Genomic DNA, 23,290 nt, shown 5'->3' on the forward strand with positions numbered 1-23,290 from the left:
ACCCCTTTCAAATGTATAGTAATCTGATTTAAGAATATCCATGTCTCTCAGGGTTTAATATTTCTGCTCATCACCACAGCATCTGACCACTTTCCATGTAAAATCAATAGCAATAATGAAATCTCTAGTGTACCTCCTGGGGTAGATGGTTCTTCTCCCTTTTTGGGGTACTGCTTTTGGTTTTGATTTTTTAGATTTTACTAATTTACTTGGGGTTTTTTTTTGTTTAGATTGGTTGATGTTTTTCAGGGAAAATAAAATGGTTATTAGCGGCTGAAAACATGCGCAGTGTAGTCGACATATGCTTACTAGAGAGAGAACTTTGAACTGTGGGGAGATTATACTATACACTTATTCTGCTGTAGTGACCATCCCAGAGTAAGTAGCACTGTACAAAAGTTAAGGTCACATTAACATACAACAGAATAGGGCAGAAGGATGTAGCCAAATTATGAAATTAAGCAAGAAAAAAGAACTGAAAAAAAAGGTGAAGCCAGAACACTCAAATGAATTAACTTTTGTGCATTTAAAATATCAGCATATTGTATTAGTGTAGGTTTTTTCTTTGTTTTTATTTATTTCTTTTTTAGAAAAAGAAAAATAGCATGTGTGTAGGACTATAAGATTCCTTTTCTACCCAACTGTTATATGTTCTATGACTCTGTGCTCCACAGTGCAATAAAGCTGGCAGATCACGGTAGATTTGAAGCCGAGATAGCTGAAAGGCCACTTAGACTCACTGGATCCCTGGGATGTATGTTTGAAAAGCAAAAGGCGGCTAGGAGAGATGGGACATCAGAGGGAATTGCAGGGGACTGATGACTTCCCAGAGGCAGAGCCCGCAAGGGCTGTCCAAGGTTTATATGGCTATCAGGGTACTTACAATCTCATGCACAAAAAAATTTTAGTTCCAAGCACCCCCTCCCACTCCCCAAACGTGGGAAAAAACAAAAAACAAAAAACCACCTTTCCTGCCTTGGAATTCAAGTGCCAGGGCAGCACTGCTAGTGTCAGGCTACAATAAAGCCACACAAAGACGGTCAGAAAGCAATAGAACAAGGCATCATCTAAAGATGTTCCAAAGGACTGACCTTGATTTTTTTTTGAGAGCCTAAGCCGACTGACAGAACCTCTTGCCTTACCAGGCTTTCATCCCTCACCGTGTTGATCAATACCCTGCAAACACAACATCTTACCTGTATAAAACTTCATCAGCGAGGGAACTAACAATTTAGTGGAGAGAGGATGATTCTCAATCATTTCGAAGAACTTCTGTGTCCGTGGCTGAACAGCTGGGTTGGTCATGAACATCACCTCCACCAGCTTTGCTACCAGATACGGGTTTCGGATGTAGTTCTGGTTGCACAGCATCACAACAAGGAACATCACAATGTCCTGAGTGCAGGGCTCATAAAGCACCTGCGGAGAGTATCTGAAGAGAGGTAAGAGGGAGGGGAAAAAAGCAAAACCTGTAAAGGATTCAGCTACATACTTGTCTCAGGCAACTCAGGTCAGACTACCTGTTAGCCCGAGCAAAAGCACAAGTCATTATGGAAACTACATTCTGATGAAGTTACATTAGGCGCCCTTGCCAATAATAGTTTCCTGGGACCGCCTCTGAATTACAGCCACAATCAGTTGTTACATTTCATATGGCGTCAACACTACTTTGAAGTGCCACTTTAATGCTACCTCCTCGGCATGCAGGGACAACTGCTGCCTCTTTTTGAAGCACTGCGAGAAAAAGACAGGGGCTGGACATGGAGCTGAAGAAGGAAAATGACTGAGATCTCTTGAATTCTATGAACACCAGTGGACCCACAAGTCTGAGGGAACAACCATATTCAGCTTTAATGAGGTAAATCTTAGAAGTTAATATGATTCTGGCAAATCTACAAATTAAAGGGCATTTGTTTATTAGAGTGTCATTGCTTATCTTTAATACTGCTCTAGACATGGTGAATACCTCAGACCTTATTAAGATATCAAAGAGAAATTGCCTTTTTAACATGTGGTACTACATTCAATTTATAATAGTCTAGGAAAGCATTTCCCATTCTGGAGGGCAGAGTCACTGGTGATCCCCCTACAGACTATTCTAAGAGAGACACTGGCAGCAAAGGACATTGGGGCAGACCTAGAGCAAGGCAATCTCCTTTGCAAAAATGCTCCTATGCCTGTGAGTAAAGCAGAAACTGGCTCTTTGAAAGCCATGTCCTCAGCCCCATTCCTCTTTCTGCAATGACTCTGAAGGCAGCCAGCAACAAAAGCAGCTAACACGTAGAGGGCTGCATGCAACTGCAACAGCCCACTGCCGCAAGCTTCTCTTCTTGGCTCTCATGGCGCACAGCTTTGTCCAACAGGAAACCAGCCTAGCCCTATGGAGTCCCCAACAGATGCTTAGTCCATCTGCCCAGGCAGCATGCAGCCTTCTAGTGAGCTGGAAAGAGGGAGAGAGACTCACAAAAGCAAGAAAAAAAAATTGAGAAATGAAAGACAATTAGATAAAAAGCCCAAAGTAGTAAGAAAAGACCAGAGAGAGTGGAAAAAAGCACAGCTAAAGCAAACCCTGGATCTACCCTCTCAGAATATGCATTCAGGGGAGCCTGCAAGGTCTAAGCAACTGATATTCACCACAGTTTGCTTCCCCTCATTCTTCTTTTTCTGCTTTTTTCCCCTCCAGAGAATCACTGATCACTGAACATTTTCTTATTAGTCCTTCCCTTTCTGCTGGAACTGACTTAGCTCAGAGTTCTGACTGGTTTTCAGTTGTAGAGAGGGGAGCCCACAGACAATTACAAGAACACCATCTGTGATGTGGGAAGCATAATAGTTTGCCTCAAACATGACTTTACTTACTGTACAATAAAAAATAAAAATTCAGCAACATCTTCCACATAAAACTCAGGCAGTGCTGCAAACATCTTCGGGACATCAGGATTTAAAGGCAGTATTATGCTGTGGAATAGAAAAGACAATGACAGGGTTAAAAGGAGGACAGCAGAATCCCATGGTCAAATAATATCTTCTGCACTCTTCTACAGAATTGCCGAATAGCCCTTTACAGATATCCTCATAAATATTTGAAGTTTTAAAATTCAATCTCAGCACTTCCGATTAGCAAAACATAACTCAGGATTTTACAGCGGTGACTGAAATAACTACATAAAATCAGACTTACAGTCTAAAAACAGTCATTCATTGACAAGAAGCAATCACAAATTTAGGAATCCCAGGAGGTGGTAATGTTGAGGTAGAGACAGCCAGTATCAGATATTTGAGATAGTGATTTACACACCCAGCCCTGAAACTCACTTGGGGTAGGCAGGGTCGAGGATTCGAAGCAACAGCTGAATCACCATACCATAAAAATTCAGACACCGCCTCAGAAAGTTCTCATCTAGCAAACCAGCATCTGCACAAGCCTTGCACCGCACCAGTTTCTGCAGGAGGAGGGAAGATGCACACAAAAGGCTAATCAAGAGCAATATACAAGAAACACAGTATAAAGATCAAATCCATCCACTCCACTCAACACTCCCAATAATTAAGACAGTTCTGCCCCTCCCTCCACACACAATATTTTATCATTGCCCAAAGAACAGGACACTTCAAAAAATCCCCCAATATATCAACAAAGACAGATGAGTACAACTCAACTAGATCCACAAGGAGAAAACCTTCACTGACTTGTAGTTAAGGAGCAAACACTCCAACAGTAAGAACAGGAGAGTTAAGAAGATAGAAGATCTGAGAAATTGTCAGAAAAAGCTGTCTAGATGGTACAGAGTAGAAAACTGCTATCCATGTACAGTTGCAACAATTGAACAGGGTACTGAAATTCATAATGAAGGATTCCAGTGCATCCACTTTGGAAAGAGCTCAGGACTGAGAGCCAGGAGCTCTGGACTTCTAAATCCAGTTTAAATAGAAATTGTCTGAAGCCATGAGCAAGTCACTCACCCTCTTTGCCGTTATTTATCTATCCAAGAAATGGCAACAGCAACATCATCGTTTCTCAGAAGCGTGTTGCAAGAACTGACCTGTAATCTGCTTTTACATTTTGAATTGCTCTATAAGTGCTAAGCAGTCTCATCCTGAATTGTACTGTGCATATTCTATAGTGTTATTAAGTCAACAGGTATCATACAACAGTGTAATATATTGAAAACAATCCTCCTATGCACCTAAGATATTTTGAAACATCAATGAAAACATGGTTGCTAGCACACCTCTTCCGTTGGAAAAACACAAAAACAAAAAAAACCCACTACTACTACCATCACCACCACCACACCACACAGGTTGACAGGGCCAGTTAATTGTCATCCTAACTAGTTACAAACCTTAAGTTGTGTTTTACAGCGTTTCAGCATTTCTCGATGTCTGGTAGCTAGAGGAGACTCCTTCCATTGACTTTCATTGTTTTTCAAATCTTCCACAGTCCTGTAAACCACATGAAATCGCTAGTGGTGACAGTAAAGGGGGCATATGTTGACAGCAGGTAAAACATTTACTCTACCTAATTTCAAGTTACAAAGGAAAGAAATTTGGGAAGAAAAAAAAATGAGATTACAAAAATTCATCACCTTAGTAGAAACTATCCCTCACATTCACCAGGACAGCAAGTTGCTCTTGCATCTTTTGAAAGGGAAAACAAAAATCTTGGGATACACTAAGTACACTAGTTCCACAACTGAGGACTCCGTTAAGTAAACAAGAACCACAGCAAAAAAATATTACTGGGGAGACAGTGGGGAAAAGGATTTCTCCTCCAGACACATTCATCATTTTATCACATTTCAAATACTTGGTTTATACCAAATTCACAATCTCTACAAAAAGCAGAGTTAAAATCATGTAATTAAGAACAGTAACCCTATATTAGAGCAAGGCTGATCCAGAACATCTGACAGGCAGGCAAGCAAAGGCCATATCTCATTCACCCCCCCCCAAGTACGAGCAGAGAGATGAAAAGCAGAAGCTACTAGAGGAAGATGGGAAGGTTGGTATCAGGAACAGTTCAAAATACCTTCCTCTCCTTTGTAGGACAGATACAAATGCACTCCCAGCACCTCTCTCTCAACCTCCTTCTAGAAAAGGATTTCTCTTGGCAGACCCCTTCCCCATGCACAACCCCCATTACAATTCAAGCCTGTGGGGAAAGAGCACAAGCAATGGGAAAATTTTTCATGCTCTCCCCTTCAGTGCAAGGCCCATCATTATAACAAAGATTAAGTTTTGCCCCCTCCACCATGGTCACAGTCAGCCTAGATCTAACACGGGATAAAAGTGAAGTGCAATGACTATGTCACATCATCCACACGAAGCTATTCAAGTCTCAGCATTTGGACCTAATTCATTTAAAGTAGCAGCTGATTAATATTTTGTGTATGTTGTATTAATCTTAAAGTATTTTAGATTTTATATTCTACACTGTTATGATTCTATTTCCTACCACACCTGGATGTAAACTAGTCTCTCTCCATACCCCAGCCTCCATCTGCTGCAGATTATTATCTGACCTTAATTCTTTCATTAGTGACATCAAAATATATGGCCTGAATTTACAGAGGGCTAAGCGTTTCCTGATAAGTGTTGAGCATGCATGGAAATAACTCATGATTGACAACACTACATTCCAAAGAAGGAAAAAGAGGAGTGATTTCTTTTTTAAATCCAGGGTCTGGTTTATTTGAAAACACTTGTTTGTGTAAAACATGTGTTGACTGTTCACACACAGATATCTACAGCTTTTCTAGCCTTTTGTAGGTCTACACTGTAAATAAAGTTCAAAAATCCTCCAACAAACCTGCCATCTTAATATCAAGGGACTTTTACTAAGTGAATGCAATTATAAATAGTGGAAAACACTGATACTGTGCAATCTGCTCTTATTTATTTTAACTGAGAAAGTTCCTTGAGGTTTAGAGATCCAGCAGCTATAAAAAGTTTATTTGGATTCATGTCAAGAAAAAGGAAAAACAAAAGCATCTTCATGTCAGCGTCAGAACTTAAGCAATTTTTTTAAAATGACAAACCAGTAGTTGAATTACATATGCAGTTACCATAGAATTCACTGTGAAAGCTTTTATACAATGAAGGAGATCATCTGATAGCCACAAGGAACAGATAAAAATCTGTTCTGCAGGCAGATATACAACATCACAGACATAGGAGATAAGCTGCTTGTCAAGCAACCTCTACAGTGACCTGCATGTCACAGGTACATGTGCATTCACCTCCACAGCAATGCAAAAGGCTTAAAGCACTGACATCCCCAAACAAACCACTGACTGTTCAACAAAGTTTAAACTATCAAAACATTGCAACTCTGTACACCCTACGATGCTTTCAAGAACTGTCCAGTGCTCTCTAGGACTACCCCTAGGAGTTTGCGATCCTATCTAGAAACCGCATTCACGATCGATGCCATTGCACATTAGCACAGCCAGAACCTGCAGACACAAAATACTCTGCAAGAGCTATCAAAGCAGCAGACTGACCAATCGATAAAACTCCCCAATACTCCATAGCATGGATTTACTTAAGTTGTAGTTTTAATTTCCATCAAATTTGCAAGAACCATAATCATACATAGGAAAGCACTTACGATTCAAGGTGGCGGGGAAAACTGTAGAACACATGCTAGGTAACTAACACAATTTCTAACCTGTTGAGCTCCCTGATGGCCCGCAGTCTACGGATATAGCGGCGGCAGCTTGGCAGGATGGAGAGGTGATGGGCATGCAAGGTTAGGAAGAAGCATTCTGTTGGGAATTTCGGTTCAGAACATGGAGACTGATCCCTGTCTACAAAAAAAAGAACAAAACAGGATGAAGAAGAGTAAGAAAAAAGCTACATGAATTAGTGCAGGGGTGGCCAACCTTAGCCTGAGAAGGAGCCAGAATTCACCAATGTACATTGCCAAAGAGCCACAGTAATACGTCAGCAGCTCCAGCTCCTCCCATCCACCGGCGCCTCACGATCGGCTGTTTCCTGGCATGTAGGAGGCTCTGGGGGGGAAGGGGTGAGGAGTGAGGGCACAGCAGGCTCAGGGGAGGGGGCGGGAAGGGGTGGAGTGGGGGCAGGGCCTGTGGCAGAGCCATGGATTGAGCAATGAGCACGCCCCAGCACATTGGAAAGTTGGCACCTGCAGCTCCAGCCTGGGAGTCGGTGGCTATACAAGGAGCCGCATATTAACTTCTGAAGAGTTGCATGGGGCTCTGGAGCCACAGGTTGGCCACCCCTGAATTAGTCCTCAGACTTCGAATAACTCACTTCTGTGCAGTCTTAAAACAAGCTATAAAAGCAACAGACAGTCCCAAGCAAAACATTTACAGTAGTGAATATTTTGGAATATCCCTAATACCAGAAGAAAAGGTAGAAAATGCATGCTCTTTACTCACAAAGCTCAGCCATCCAGCCTGTAACATCCTCCATTGTTGCTTTTACTCTTGTCTCATCCATTGGGACGGTGATGCGACACCTGGGGTGGAATATATAGGTGGGATCAACTGTTTCTAGCTTTATCTTCGTGCTAAGCTGCTGCAGCACCCACAGGAAGTTGAGCATAAAACCGTCCGTAGACACCATCCGATCATCAGTCTGCAAGACAAGGGAGAGAAAGTGAATGCTAGAAGATGCCAGCTTAGAAGAAAGCAGCAGGCAACAGACCATTGCAGTTGGCAGGCCTGGAACTTCAGCATCCATCACTAATGCACAATGCATGGTTAAACAAAACAAAACTAGGATCAGGACCTCTAAGGCTAACTAGAATTTGAGCAGCTGTAACTGTTAACAGCATTTCCCTGCCCTGTTTATGTCCAACACCAGTCATTTTTATAAGTACTAAACGCACACACTTAGGGGAGAGAAAAGAGGGGGAAAGAGTCTCAAAGAGGGTTCTTAAAAATTTTTAGCATAGGGACAGCCAGGAACAGGAAAGATTCATAAAGTAGCAAAGCTTCAGTTCTTAAATTTTACCATACAAGCAACATTTCCAGTAGTTTTGTTTCAACTTGAAGAAAACAGTTCTGCAGATAGTTTCAAAATGTTTGCATCTATGGAAAATGGGGACTTCAAGACACTGACGCCTCAAATTGCACACATTTAGGATACACAACCAGGTTATACCAAGGCAAAAATCAACCAACCAATGACAAAAAAAAATCAGCCCTGTTGCTTCAGTGGAATTGTGCCAATTCTCACTAGGGATTACTCAAATTTACAAGAGCCACAAATAAAGTGAGTGCTTGGCAGTTTGTTAACTGGGGGAGAAAACAGGTTTTCATTGCAATCAGTTGGTGGAAGCAGCCAGGAAGAGCATATATCAACAAAAAGGCACAAACTTGTATACTAACAAATTTAGGTATTTCAGTACTCAGAGAGGAGTGAGCAAACTAGATTCATTTAAAAAAAGAACAATGTACGGAAAAATAATATTGAAAGAATTACCTAGATGGAATTCCTGGTTGCTTCAGGCCCTAGAATGTCTGTTGTCTTCTGTTAAAACTACCACCACATCAATCACTTAGAACTATTTGTGCTAACTACAGCTGTGAATCAGAGGAAGAAAGTTCAGTCTTTACCTGCATCTGTGCCTTCTTCATGTTGGCATCAACAACAGCTGCCATGTAACTGAGAGCTGCCTCTCGAGTTTCACCATTCAGCAAAATACTATGTAGAATCTTAAACAGTTCTTGCTGAAATTTTAAATGAAAATTATGTCACTGAACAGCAAGATCATGAAAACAGCAGCACGGAGACACATGTGCATATTCCAAGTATTATACAGAATCTAGTATTTTGTTGTAGTCTTCTTGTAAAGAACACAGCTATCCCAGGTACGAAAAATATTTATTTACAGAAGAATGTTATCTACACAAGATTATAGCTTAAAAATCATGGCAACTTAATCACTATGGAAATGTACCAGGTCTTGTTTACTCATTCACCCACAAGAACTGAAGTTTGTGAATGATCAATAGTTGGTGATAACAGTACCGATATTCCTTGGGTTTGGGTAGGGGGCTCACAGAAAGATCTCCAGTTTTGTGGCTCTCTGGTTAAACTCTTCTTGCTGAGTTTTCACTCCCCCTCCTCTTAACTAATTTATTGTTTAGTGGATGGACTATATTTTGTAAAACACTTTTCACCCATGTTATGGAAACCAAAATTTAAAAAAAAAATAAAATAAAATAAAAAATCCTCTGGCAGCAATTAAGTATCAGGACACTTACCCTTGCAGATTCCAGGTAATGCTGCAATGACTGGCTAACAACCCGCGTGTTTTCAAGAGTAATGGCAGGCCCTGAGAAATATTTTTCAACCACTTTAGTCTGAAAAAAAAAAAAAATTGCAAGGAGTACAAACATCTTTTGGGTTCTTTTCCAGACGAGAGACTGCAAACAGCATAGTACTTACATCATCTTCAGCAAAGACAGACAGACTGAAGAAAGCTCCAAGATAAGAAAGTCTTTGCAACTCTCGTCCTGCACCTGGGCTTACAGGTTTAGGCAACCACAAGGGCAAAGAAACAACCTACCAAAAAAAAAAAAAAAAAACGGAACAGGAAGACATTGATAGCGCAGCCAAATCACTGACATTTTTCAATCTGCACTGCCTTCTTTCCTTATTTGCATTTGACTCTGTTGATTCTTCATCATCCCATCATACTAGTAGCAAAATGGTGAAGTCTGTAGTGTTTCAGAAAGCTAAGAAAAGCAATCTTTGTTTTATGTCTCTCTGAACTTCAGTTATTTCTCTTCTCAAGGGGAGGCAAATCAATTTATTGATGTTCTTCTTCCTTGGACAGATCTTAAATTATTGCTTACTATTAAATACCGTAGCTCCCGAGGGCCCCCAATGAGGGTCCAATCGTGCAAGATGCTACACAACCATGTAACAAGAGTCTCTGGCCCAAATAACTTATTGAAGAAATTTGGATGGTCCATCATCTAATGGATGCAATTCTCAACTAGATTGGTATTGCTAAAGAATATAAAGAATAAACCATGCCATCAGCAAGAAATGCATGCAAATTAGTGATGAGGTAGGCCTAACGGATTGGATATGAGGATGGAAACCATGAGTTCATGGCCTCCAGTCCTGGAAGCCACTGACTTTTTGTCTGGCTTTGGAGCAAGAGACTTCTGTGTGCCTCAGTTTCCTAACTGTAAAACAGGAATACCACCTACCTAACTTTTAAGGGTGTTGTGAGAATAACTAATGTTTCCAGAATGTTTTGAAAACAAAAATGCTATGCAGAAGTTAAGTATTATGTAGCAGAAATTGTTACATTTAGGTGTGCGGACACTTACCAAACTGCATATAGGGTGCGTTTTCCCAAACTTGATTTCACACAGTTCACCTAATGCCTGTAAAAAAAACAAAACAAAAAACAACAACAACAGTTCATTCAGGTGCATTTCCCCGAGCACCCTGGCTATCAGTGAAAAGATAAACATGTTAGAATGCTTAAAAGGCCAGATCCTGCTCCAGTTAAGTCAATGGTAAAACATTAATTGTCTACAAAGGAAACAGGATCTAAATATGCTGATGCACACCTTGCAACTATCTCAGTTTTTGTGTCTTTTCAGGTTGCCTCAAGAAAGCCAAATATACTTTTTTAAAAATTAGCGGGGCAAGTTATTTGCTTGTTCGGTACATAATGATCCTGTTGGTGAACTCCTAAACTGCCATACAAGAGTCAGTAAGAGTAATAAACAAGGCTATTGTCCTACACACACGAAGGCCTTTGTCTTCCGACCCAAAGTGGAACATCGTCAGATGAATGCTGAGGCCTGAAACAAAGAATCCTATCTACAGTCTCTAACTCAAGCTAAACTGCAGAGGAGAAGGAAATAAAGAGGCTATAAAGGAGGATTCTGAAAATGCAAAAATAACGTAAGCTTGTACATGTTCCACTCCTTGTATTATATGTTTTCATACTTCTATTACAGTGTATCAAGTAAACTACTATTCCACCCTTTCCCACTTCAAGGCTCTGCAGAAGAGACTCCAACAAGTGTTGTTAGCCTATGCTGAAGCTGACAGCTGAATTTCACAAGGGGTTCAAATTATTTAAGGTTGGGTAGCCTGAAACTAGGGGAACATGGAACAAGCAGAGAAAGCTTTTTTTAAAATGTGAATCATTGACATCAAATTTGCTTAGTTTGCAAAGTCCCAAAGTGGTTTAAGCTAATTGGCAGAACTGCAAACTCAACCCAAATCTGAAGCAGTCCTCTTTCTGGTTCAAAAAATCATCAGTAAGAGATCCTACAATCTGATTTTATCTACAATAAATGGGAGAGAGGAGAATCCTGCTTGCTGTTTTGTATGTGTACTTGGCTCAGCAACGTTGCCTACAAGAATAAAAGTTTGGTTGTGTCAATAAATCAGCAGTTCTGCCTCAAAGATGCATTGGGAGTTGATCTATTGAGTAAAATAAAGTCACTTTTCAGCGGTCAGACTGCCATGAGTTTCCTACAGCAGACAGCCATGGGTTTGATTCATTTTGTTTACAGAATAATGGACATTAATTGGCTAGGCTGAGAGCAATACAAAAAACAAACAGAAGTAAATAGTGGAAAGTATATTACATTTTTTTTTTCTATTTCTGATCACTTAGGGTTTTTAATAACAAGTAAGGGATTTATTTAGTTTTTAAAACACGTGGCATGTGCACTAATGGGCGAGACCTCATCTCTCATCTGCATCACCAGGATATAAACATTTGAATAGACTTTGCATAAAGTCTACTGTACATTAAGCCTGAGACACTATGAGCGCCACAGATTCCAGCTGGTCATTACTCACCTCATAACACTTGAAATTTCCAACATGAGGTCAATGTTCAATAAGACATTTGAAGCGAGCCAAACAGGGTTAATTAAAGTTACTTTGAACAGAGTCTGCATCAAATATTGGGTACCTTAAAGCAAGAGCTGCTAAAAAGGAATAGTCCTTACCATAAGGGGATATTTAAAATTGTCACTATCAAGGGAGCACTCTTTGGAAGCAAGAGCCAGGCCTTGTAAGATAGGGATAAAGATCTGTAAAAACAGAAATACATTACTTATACACTTCAGAATGGGACATAGGTGAAGCCACAGCCCCGGGCAGCATAAAACCCCTGCTCACATCTCAAATACTAATATGTCCACAGAAGGAAACAAAATATAAAGTCTGTTCTGTCAGTTTACGTAAGTTATTTCAAAATAAATAGTAATGTTTAAATGTAAAAAGAGTAGCAAACCTAGAAGTACAACCTGAATCCAGTTCCTTTATGCTTAAGACAATGAAGTTCAGCCCATGAGACCACATCTTTTTGGTTACATTTTGAGAAGGGCATCTGGCACGCATCTTCAACACATCCAAATACAGTGTAAATGATAGATCAACTTGATGTCTGTACACGAGAACTCACTTGTACAAAACAATTAAAATATTCCAAATGTGTGAGCACTTGAAAAGTTTTCCTGGTCAGTGCCAAGAACCTACATTATAGTCTAAAAAATTCTAGCAATGCAAACACGCTAATCTGGACTTGGTCATAGAGCTAGTGCAACATACAGAGAGACACTACAGCTGAGCGACAATGGTAAAGCCACAACAACATTAGGGACTTGATCTAGCAAACTCTCCACAGGTGGAAATCATGTAATATAAAAATAAAAAAAATACAAGAGAGATTATTGCCAAGAAGAAAGGGTTTGGGGCTTCCTTAACAGCTTGATAGCCCAGCCTTGCAGTACTCTATTGACCCATTAACTTGGAGTTAATAGTGATTATATACAACAGAATAGTATTTTTCAGGGCAAGTAGATTTTATGCCTGTGTCAATAAATTTTAATACTGTGATAGGCATAAACAAAACAGCAGCAGTCACTGAGACTGCAAGGGAGGAAGGAAGAAGGGAGAAAATGATGAACCAAGAAGTAACACCAACCAGTTACAAGGGCCCAATCACATATTGAATTTTTCCTTCTGGAATAAAAATCAAATATTTGTTTTACAAAATACAGGAGTGACCACTGGAACCCAAATAGAACTGTACTGGGTCTCTTGGATAAAGATATAAAAATCATCATCAAATCATGTTAGGGAGCCTGGTTCCAACAAGGCTGTTCCCTAATCCAGTTAGGGGCATGGTTCCAATCTTGATCTTAACCATGTTCCATAGCCAATCCCTGACAGGGTATGTCTACACTGCAGCTGGAGTGTGCCTCCCAATCTGGGCAGACAGATACATGATAGCTCTGCTCGAGCAAGCAGGCTATACTCCTGGGGAAATTCTGTGCTACTGCGCACGCACATAATTAATGAGCTGTGCATATTTTTAATTTTTTGCACAGAAAAAAGCTTCAGCTGGAATCTTGCTGCAGTTCCACCTTTTGCCCACCAGCGGGCGCTGTTGCGATAAACCACAACAGCCACTCCCAGCCAGCGAGGGAAGAGAGAAAGGATGCAGAGCCTTCTTCGCAGCGAGCCAGGTTGGGAGACAGAGTGTGGGGCTGCTGGGGGGCCACACAGGGGCTCATAAGGGCTAATGGAAGAGGACAGACTGGGGCAGGGGCTGAATGAGAGTGGAGGCACAGCATCACAGGCGGAGGAAGGTGCAGGGTCACATGGGCAAAGGTGGAGGGGAGTACAGCGCTACAGGGGGAAGGGGTGGCGGGACACAGGGACAGGGGAGTTGAGTGGGAGCACACAGACAAATGGGGACAGGGGAAGGGGTGGAGGGACACGTGGATGGGGGTTGCAAAGACACATAGGGGTGCACAGGCACATGGGGACAGGACAGATGTGCTTGACTGAATGGGAAAGGCTAGGAGTCAGCCAGGGTCTGCATGGGGGAAGCTTCCTAACTGTCCCTCCCCACCCCCGCAAAGAAACAGTTCCATATTTTTCTCACCCATACCCAACAACCCTCTAAATTCACACCCAGGCTCCTTTCAAACAATTACTTCCCTCTCCCTCAGCGCCTCCTTTACCCTTGACTCCCCCAAGGATTGCACTGCTTCTGAGCAGTGTGGGAAATACGGTTCTGTATTGTAATTTAAATGAATTATTACTCTGAGTTCTGTATTAATATGCCTAGTAAGGAATCTATTTCTCAAAAAACTCTGACTCTTTTTTGTTGTCTGTATTGTTACAGACATACTTGCTGACAGGTATTTTGAAATAAATAACCAAAAATAATTGAAATTGGTGTGATTATATTGTGTCATTCTGACAAATAAAATATGCAGAATTTTGCAGAATTTGAAAATTGTGTACAGAATTTTTTATTTTTTGGTGCAGAATTTCCCCAGAGTAATCCTAAAAATAGCATGGGCTAGCCACCTGAGTACAACCCCGCCCAACACTGCGGATCTGAACTTGAGTGGCGAGCCTGAGTACAGCTAACACGTGAGAGGATCCCAGCTGCAATGTATACATACCCACAGTATCTTAGACACACTCCAGGTCAAAGCACGCTTTGATAAGAGCCCAAATAAGAGTTAACACGTAAATTAAGTGACCTTTTATCTCTGCAAATTGATATTTAATTCCAGATAGGAACGATAATATTTCTTCTGGACTCTCATTCACATGAGCATATTAATTAAAAGCAGAGGAGTTCGTAGTGATCAAATACTTTTCCAAAAGCCAGTTCCTACTGGTGTTGATGCATTTGCTCCTCACTCATATCAGTATAATTTTCAGGAGTTAATACAATGTAAGAATTTCTGTCTATTTTCTAAAGCAGTGGTGCTCAAACTTTTCCAGTCATGTCCCCCCTTACTAGTATACAATCTGTCCATGCCCCACCTCTGTTACTGCACAGCCAAGGCTTCCTCAGCAGTGGAGCTGTGGGGGCAGAAATGGGGATGGGGAGTAGCTGGGCCTTGAGGCGAAGCGGGGCTGGAGGCAGAGTGGGGCTGGAAGTGTGGCACGCGCGCTCCCTCCCCGCCCCCCCCATGAGGACTGGCCCCAGCCCTGCTGTGTACCTCTCCAAAATGTTCTTCTCTGCACTTTGACAACCGTGTTCTAAAGATACTAGAGATTTTATACCATTCTGAGTGCCGCTTTGCTGTGAGTAAATCATGTCATGGCATGTGGGTGTGCTAATTAGAGCCAGTAACAACCTGACTGACCTACTTTGGCATTAAATTGTGAAGTAGAAGTGTGAACTAGTAATTAAAGCACAGGACTAGGAATCAGGAGAACTGGATTCCAATTTCTGGCTCTCCATTGACCCACCCTGACATCTAGGGCAAGTTGTTTACTCTCTGTCTCAGCATTTTCATTTCTAACAGGGGATAATAATGGTTCCCTATCTTAGAGGGGTGTTGTGAGGCATTAATTAATTAATTTTCATGAAGTGCTTATAAATCCTTGGGGTGAAAGTGTTGTAGATGCAAACTATTATATTATTAATTCATTCTGTCCTTGGCAAGATGAACAAAAACTAACATTTCTAAGTGTGTGATTTGGGAAGTTCGCCATTTTATGGATCAGGGAAATTTGGATAGAATGATCTGAAAAGTGACAGTCCAAGACAAAGCCTTACAATGGGATACTACCATATGCAAAAAAATTTCTGGTAGTATGCTTCAATGTTTCATTAAAAAAGTGCTGCTTATTAAGGAATCTTCTTTACACAACAAATCTATAGATTTATAGATTTGCTTACTTTGAGTAAAACTTCATACAGAGCTCAGTCATTCTTTCTGAATCCCTTTAACAAGTGAATCAAGAGAGACAGCAAACTCCCCCAATTACTTAATTACTTGCCAGTCCAGGGAGCAATGGTTCTCAAACTGTGGTCTCAGAATGTGATCTGCAGAACGAAGAGTTGGACAGCCACTCCCTTGGATAGTTCATGCACTAAGTTGTAGAGTATGCTAATACTTGCAAGTTGAACTAGCCTCTTACCTGTTTAAACATCTCTTCATCCTGGTGAGTTGTTCTCACCAATTCTTGGATGAAGCCAAATGGAAGATTCCTACACAGCATGTATGGTACCAACAAAGACTGCTGCTGCAAAGACCTTTATTCATATTAAAAAAAAAAAAAAGTGGAAAGGAAGGGAGAGACATCTTTCAGAAAAAACTGGCTTCACATTTACTGATACACCCAGATAATGGAATGTCATACCTGAGACAATTACTTCTTTCAGAAGCAAATAACCAAGTCTCCCCAAGTCCTTGTACAAAGATAATCCTGCAGGGGATGCTGCTGCCAAAACCCTACTTTGGTCTAATGTGGTTAGAAGAAAACTATGGCCTATATAAATGAATTGGTTCTCCCCTCTACCCATCTCTACTGAAAAGACCCTTTGTTAGGTTCATCTTAGTGAAGCAACAGCATTAGGTTTGTTCCACTAATCTCAACCTGTTCATTTTTCCAACTTTAAGGAAAGGATGAAGTCACAGTATTTTCCAAATTAACACTTACTTTTTGTAAGCACATCCTATGAAACCGAATGTTGCCTTTTTCTCTATTACACACAAAAACACAGTTGTTACTCTAGGGTTGTTCACCTATATAAGTGGGTGGCTCGCATTATTTTTGAGAAGTTTATTGAAGAATTTGTTTTGAACAGATACACGTAAATTACTTGTATTTTAGCAAATAGGAAAAAAAGTCAGGTCAGTGTTCTCGTTTGACTCTGCCCCTTTAAATACTTACGGCTTGTCTATACCAGAAGTGCTACCAATATAAATCCCCATGTGGACACACTTACTCCAGAGTAAATGTGACTTTTTTGGTTTAGCTTAAACTGCTTTCCAAAGTGACAAACTGAACGGGATAAAGGCACTCCTATACTGGAATAAGAGCATCCACATGAGGGTTATATTGGTAGAATTACAGCAGTTTAAATTCACACCTTAGTTTATACTGGTACATCTTCACATATAGACAAACCCTGAGCCACTGTAATCATAGAACTGGAAGGGACCTCGAGGGGTCATCTAGTCCAGTCCCCTGCACTCATGGCAGGACTACATATTATGTAGACCATTCCTGACAGGCATTTGTCTAACCTGCTCTTAAAAATCTCCAACGATGGAGATTCCACCACCTCCCTAAGCAATTTATTCCAGTGCATAACCACCCTGACAGTTAGGAAGTTTTTCCGAATGTCCAGCCTAAACCTCCCTTGCTGCAATTTAAGCCCATTGCGTCTTGTCCTATCCTCAGAGGTTAAGAACAACAATTTTCTCCCTCCTCCTTGTAACAACATTTTATGTTCTTGAAACTTATGTCCCTTCTCAGTCTTCTCTTTTCCAGATTAAACAAACCCAATTTTTTCAATCTTCCCTCATAGGTCATGTTTTCTAGACCTTTAATCATTTTTGTTGCTCTTCTCTGGACTTTCTTCAATTTGTCCACCTCTTTCCTGAAATGTGGCACCCAGAACTGGACACAATATTCCAGTTGAGGCCTAATCAGCAGTAGAGCAGAAGAATTATTTTCTCATCTTGCTTACTACACTCCTGCTAATACATCCCAGAATGATGTTCGTTTTGCAACAGTGTTACACTGTTGACTCATATTTACCTTGTGATCCCACTATGACCCCCAGATCCCTTTCCGCAGTACTCCTTCCTAGGCAATCATTTCCCATTTTGTATGTATGTCATGATACATACTATACATACTGACTGAAAAGATGTCCCATTTCTGTCGCTGATTTTACTCAATTTTTATCTACTTCTGTAGACAGACACACATCGAACACAGAATTTGTATATTTCATGACCAACATCAACTTTACTCACCTTGGTTGTGTTAAGGATCCCTGTAGTACCAAAGCAGCATGGGAAATGCACTGTGATCGGATGTTGCTCAGTAACTGGCTAACCGCTAGCTGGCTACACATCTAAGAAGAAGAAAGAAACCATTTTAATGCAGAATGAAAACATTCATAGATAAGACACATAGGAAATGCAGTGAACAACTTCTGCATTCATGCAGTCTAAGCAAACAGATGGCATATTTCCAGCTAAAGATTCTTCAGATTACATTTAATGAGCTGAACTAACTATTTTCCATTCCACTGCTGTCTACAAGGGAGAAGTTTAGGTTTACGTTAACAGCAAAGGCTGATGGTCTTAGAGATGTGGTTCTATGTGGAATAAACAATTTAAAGCAAATGCAAGGGAATAGATAGATGCATCTCAGTCCCCAAAACAATGTCAATTTTACTGATATCAAACTAACACAGATGGGGATTCTGAACACAAACATTAAAAGGCCAAATAGGAATTGAAGTAATGAGACTTACAAAACAAAACTTCTCACAAAATTTTTATAGAGCTATCATCTGCTGCAAACCATCTTTCCCCTCTGGGCAATGTAGAGTAAGCGAAGACAGTTTGAGCTTCAGTGCTGTTGCCAATATGGCTTTACTTTTCTCTACAATACCTTTGGTGCTTTTCTCTCCTCTATTCCAACTCTGTCAAAACACTCAATGAGGTAGTTCAGCATCTCTGTCTCCTTACAAGTTTCAATGCTGAAATGGTCACTGCAGGAATCACAAGCACTTGCTCCAGCAGAGCCTCCCACACTTTAAAAAAAAAGGAGAAAAAGAAAATCAAGATGTATATCCCTCTTCTACCAATGTCTTGCATGCTCCCAACTTTCTCTGGCAAACAACTTCTTTGTAGCAGAAAACCCCATCCCAACACACCACACTCATGCAGATAAGACCTGTAAAAGTAGGTTTGTTTGTGTGACCTGAGCAGAAGCTGCTAAAATGTTTTTGTCCAGATCTTGGGATTGGACCATATTCTCACACGATTCACTCTCCCTGCTTGCACAGCAAGTAGCATAATGCAATTCCTAAAAGGGGATCAAGACCGACCAGATGTCTGACAGATGGTAAAAGGCATGTAATGATAACGGGCCTTTATAAAAGTGATTCTCAAACTGTGGATTACAGAGGTGAAGCAGACACCAGTCTTCAAGCAGTAATGCTTCTAGCTAGTTGTACCCTATCCTGCACTCTTTTTTATGGTTTCCAACTTATCTGACCAACAACACTGGAAAAAGTAACAAAACCCCTCCACACAGCTGCTTCACGTTCTCTCTTGGGCATCTACTGTAAATTCAACCACAATCACACTTTTTTTTGTCTAATTTTTTATTCAGATTTTTTGAGCACACACATTTAGTTAGTATAATCAGTCACAGAAGCCATGCTAGTTTCTTCCTATTATATCATGCAACAGAATTCTATTTTTAAGTTACAATTTCACATAGTTTGGCTGGGACTGAAGCGACGTTTACTGGGCTGTAATCCTCCAAATCACAGAAATGTGAATCACAGAAGTGTAAGTCGTTTCCTCCTCCCCATAAGTAAATTTGTACTAAGTAATGTAAGTTTATGTCAATAGACTGGCTTCTGGTAGGTGCATGTTCTGTTTTTTTAAGATAGGTTCCCCATTTGTTTCCCTCCAGGTCTCCAATACAGCAGCTCACTTTTACGAGACTTGTTGTTTTCATTAGCAGCTCAGCCACTGCATTCTTTTGTTCTGTCAGAATTCTTGGATATACCACCTGGTCCTGACAACATGTGGTGCTTTTAGTTATCAACTAATACCAGCACCTCCCTTTTGATACCTCAGTCTCTGGCAATATCTCATATTTATTCCCTTGGGATAGGCAGTCATCACCATCCTCTATTTTACAGACATGAAAAATGAGAGATGAAGTGACTTGCCGAAGGTTACACAGGAAATCCATGGCAGACACAGGAACAGAACCCATTTCTCCTGGATCCTCGATCCTGAGTCTCTTTCTCTCCAATTTAAACTTGGCAACTTTATGTAACATGCAAATCCCAGTTTATAAAAGTGGTTTACAACTATATAGTCACTACATGTAACAAGTTTAAAAAAAACAAAAACTGTCATTATGGGTGGTCAAACAGCTATTCTTCACAAGGCCATTTTTAAGGGTCTCTGGGTATGTCTACACAGCAAACAAAAACCTGTAGCTGGCCCCTACCAGCCGACTTGGGCTCATGGGATTCGGGCTGCATGGCTGTTTCACTGCTGTGTAGACATACCCAGGGTTTGGGCTGGAGCCCAGGCTCCAGGACCCTGTGGGGTGCAAGGGTCTCAGAGCTCAGGCTCCAGCGCAGAAGTCTACACAGCAAAGAAACAGCCCCACAAGCCTAAGTCAGCTGGCATGGGCCAGCCGTGGTGTTTATTTGCTGAGTAGACCTACCATCTGTCTCTCATTACTAACATCTCCACCCCAATCACCAGTTTAACCCTACTGACATGGTATTGGTTCAAGCTTTAATCCAGTGTAAAACTACACATACATATGAGTTTCTCCGTGTACTCTCTTTCTTGTACCTTGAATTTCTCACCTCCAGCCTGAAGATCACCACCTTTATTTGTACAATATCAATTTATTTGTAAAAAAGATTTTTCACGCCAAGGTTAGTTACTTTGTAGGCAACTTCATTTTAGCAATGGCTGAAATTATTCCGATACACAGCTGTATATGTTTATTACATAGGCAAAGTGCTTTAAAACCTTCAAAATGAAAGTTGTTGCATAAACGTTAGATTAAAGTATGAACATGACAAACTGATATTCCACTGCAGTCAGTCAGAACGTCAGGACATAATACATCAGCAAAGTCACCTGAAGTGTGGTAGTCCCATAAGATATTACACTGCATGAATTGTGTTAACTAACATCTGGGCTACGTTTTCAATAGCACAGGTGTAAGATTTGAAATTAAAGCAAAGGGTGAAAACAACACAGAATTTCTTGTACACAAAATGCAAAACTTCAATCTGCATAAAATATTTCTCCTGAAATTACTCAGTGTGGATTGGAAGATGGGAGTTTATTAAACTCACCTCCCTGAGAATCTTCCAACAGTTTTTTATAAAATCTACAGATTTTAACTTTGTCACAATAGTTATGTTCTAATGTTCCACCGCGGACAACCACAGACGTAAGAGCTGGAAAGGTCTTCTAGGACTTTCCTCCACTCCTGTGCAGCACTGCATTTCCCCTACATGGCACTTTCCAGTTCTTTGTCTAATCTAGTTTTAGAAGTCCCAAGCAATGGTGCTTCCACACACTTCTCTTGGGAGGATATTTCAAATCCTAATTAGATTTTCCTAATTTAGGAATTTTTAAAAATTAATATTCAGACTAAATTCTCCTTTTAAAAAGTCTCATTGCTATACTCAAGATATAAACACTCTACGTGGAATACATGAGACAATAAGCACAAATTTGCAAGCATCATGAGTAGATTTGTATTGCTATGAAGGAGCCGTTATAGTATCCTAAGACAGATCAGTGGCTGGCCGCCATCAGCCTGGGACAGGAAACTGAAGATGGGTGTAAAGTATTCAGTATGCTAGAAACATTATAGAGCTACTGTTTTCCAAAGGGCATGCTTCCCATATACTATTCCTATACCCATCTCCTAATTTGGCTATGTGCAAAAGAAAAGAATAGATACCGAACATGTTTCTTGTAGATATTATTTAATGGGGATAATGGAACCAATATCACCAGGGCCAGACCAGGAACACAGATCACCTAGAACTGAGCAACACGCATTCGGGAGTTGTTTATTTTTTCATTTCAGAAGCTGCATCCTACAGCAAAAATGTTTCAAAGGAGGTTGAGACACACTGATAACCCATTCAGCCATTTGCCGTTATTCTTCTCCAGCTACACATATCATTATAGAAGATCCTGCCCTTCACTGTCATTCCTAGAAGCATCTCCCTGCCTGGCCCATTCAGTATTCAGCAAATTGTATTATATTTGCAAGGCTAATGGGTAACCTCCACATGCAGTGAACATATCCAATTCTCATCTTGTTGTCATGTATTTCAGTGCCATGTAAACTGAAGAACTTCACAGTATGTCTTTGATTCACAATAAGCTATCTTTCTCCCCAACTCAGTGTCCCAAATGTATCAGTCTTCACCACCCGTCTCCACTGGCTGCTGATTTCTACTTGTGCATTTGAGAATCAGGTAACATGTGCTTCGCAGATTAGAGGAAAGATGCTCAGCTGGAGTAAATTGCTGTAGCTCCATTAACTCCAATGGAACTGCACCAATTTACATCAGTTGAGGATCTGGCTCTGTCTTTTACTCCCCACTAACCTCTGCCCTCATTTTCAAGTATGCAGAAGAAGTGCTTGTGCAGGAGGTAGCACTGACCTTGGAAGGTATAGTTTTTGATGAGCAATATTCCTCATATCATGCATTCAAGAAGGAGTTCCACTTACATGGGCATTTCAGACTTTGTGGTCATTAAACCTGAAGGGCAACATGACTAACATTTCCTTTATTCTGAGTCATCTCTTTTTAAAAAAAGGAGAACTGGCTAACTCAGACTTAGTATGCACGTTTATCCTTCATCTCCCATTAAGACCTGTAAAGTTATCTCCTTCTTTACTTGTTTCCGAAGTTCCACTGAAGAACGCTTAAAGCTCCACAAACTGTTAGTTCCTAGAGCACCCAAACATGCAAGTTACATTCTATTTCTCCAATACCTGGACCCAAACTGGACACAAGAAAAATCACCATCTTCGTTTTCTTCATCACTACTGTCCCCAGACACATCAGAAACGGCAAGGAAGAGGAGGGAGAAAGGGTTGTCGTATATACTACCGCAACAAAAGCGACAAAGGCCATCAGAGAACAAAACAGATTTTAAAATGAAAAGACAGCAAGTAAAACTGCTATAATTTTCCTTTATAAATTATCTGTCAAAAATCTTCTTCCTAAACATGCAGCAAACAATGGTTAATACAATCCATGACATTAGAAAAAACAAAATTAAGCTAACATGCTCCATGATGCTACTGACTATGAGTTATTCACATATCAAAATAAAAACACACACACACATCTAATGAAGTAAACAAGGAAAGTCTTTAGAAAAATTACTGCATAAATGGAAGCCCTTCAATCTCACTGAATACTAAAAATCAGAGCTCTGAGCTGCTCAACTGAACCACAGCATTTGCAGAGTAAAATGAGAGCACCAGAAAGACTGTTTGTTGGTTTCTCCCTCCTGCAGAGGATGGGGGATCCTGGAAGCAGCTGGCAGAGGGCCAGGATAGTAGTACCTGTCTTTGCTGACAAAGAGGAGCTAATCATTTAAGTCTATACACTAATGGAGTCAAATCTGACATAGTCCAGCAAGCAAGAGCATTCAACAAACCAATTGAAGATCTACACCAAGTTAATTACAAACCAGGAGACCTCTTTGATAGACTATCCAGCATGAGTGACTGA

At 40.6% G+C, this 23,290-nt stretch overlaps 1 protein-coding gene across 2 annotated transcripts in view; it reads right to left on the bottom strand.

Moving 5' to 3' along the window:
* Nucleotides 1-23,290, bottom strand: part of UBE4B (ubiquitination factor E4B) — a 67,552-nt gene that overhangs the window by 13,431 nt on the left and 30,831 nt on the right. Inside the window, exons 8-22 of one of the 2 annotated variants that reach the window (XM_084651458.1) lie at nt 22,543-22,656; nt 18,421-18,562; nt 17,775-17,875; nt 15,925-16,039; nt 11,973-12,056; nt 10,323-10,379; nt 9,427-9,543; nt 9,243-9,341; nt 8,592-8,705; nt 7,410-7,608; nt 6,674-6,812; nt 4,347-4,446; nt 3,316-3,443; nt 2,860-2,958; nt 1,197-1,432 (exon numbers count right to left, since the gene is read on the bottom strand). In XM_084651458.1, coding sequence (XP_084507584.1) covers nt 1,197-1,432; nt 2,860-2,958; nt 3,316-3,443; nt 4,347-4,446; nt 6,674-6,812; nt 7,410-7,608; nt 8,592-8,705; nt 9,243-9,341; nt 9,427-9,543; nt 10,323-10,379; nt 11,973-12,056; nt 15,925-16,039; nt 17,775-17,875; nt 18,421-18,562; nt 22,543-22,656 — 1,844 coding nt within the window. The remainder of the gene's footprint in view (nt 1-1,196; nt 1,433-2,859; nt 2,959-3,315; nt 3,444-4,346; nt 4,447-6,673; nt 6,813-7,409; nt 7,609-8,591; nt 8,706-9,242; nt 9,342-9,426; nt 9,544-10,322; nt 10,380-11,972; nt 12,057-15,924; nt 16,040-17,774; nt 17,876-18,420; nt 18,563-22,542; nt 22,657-23,290) is intronic. The other variant, XM_084651457.1, reaches the window with a different exon arrangement.

Source organism: Lepidochelys olivacea (assembly GCF_965140295.1).
Source record: "Lepidochelys olivacea isolate rLepOli2 genome assembly, chromosome: 18".
Taxonomy (NCBI): Eukaryota; Metazoa; Chordata; order Testudines; family Cheloniidae; genus Lepidochelys; species Lepidochelys olivacea.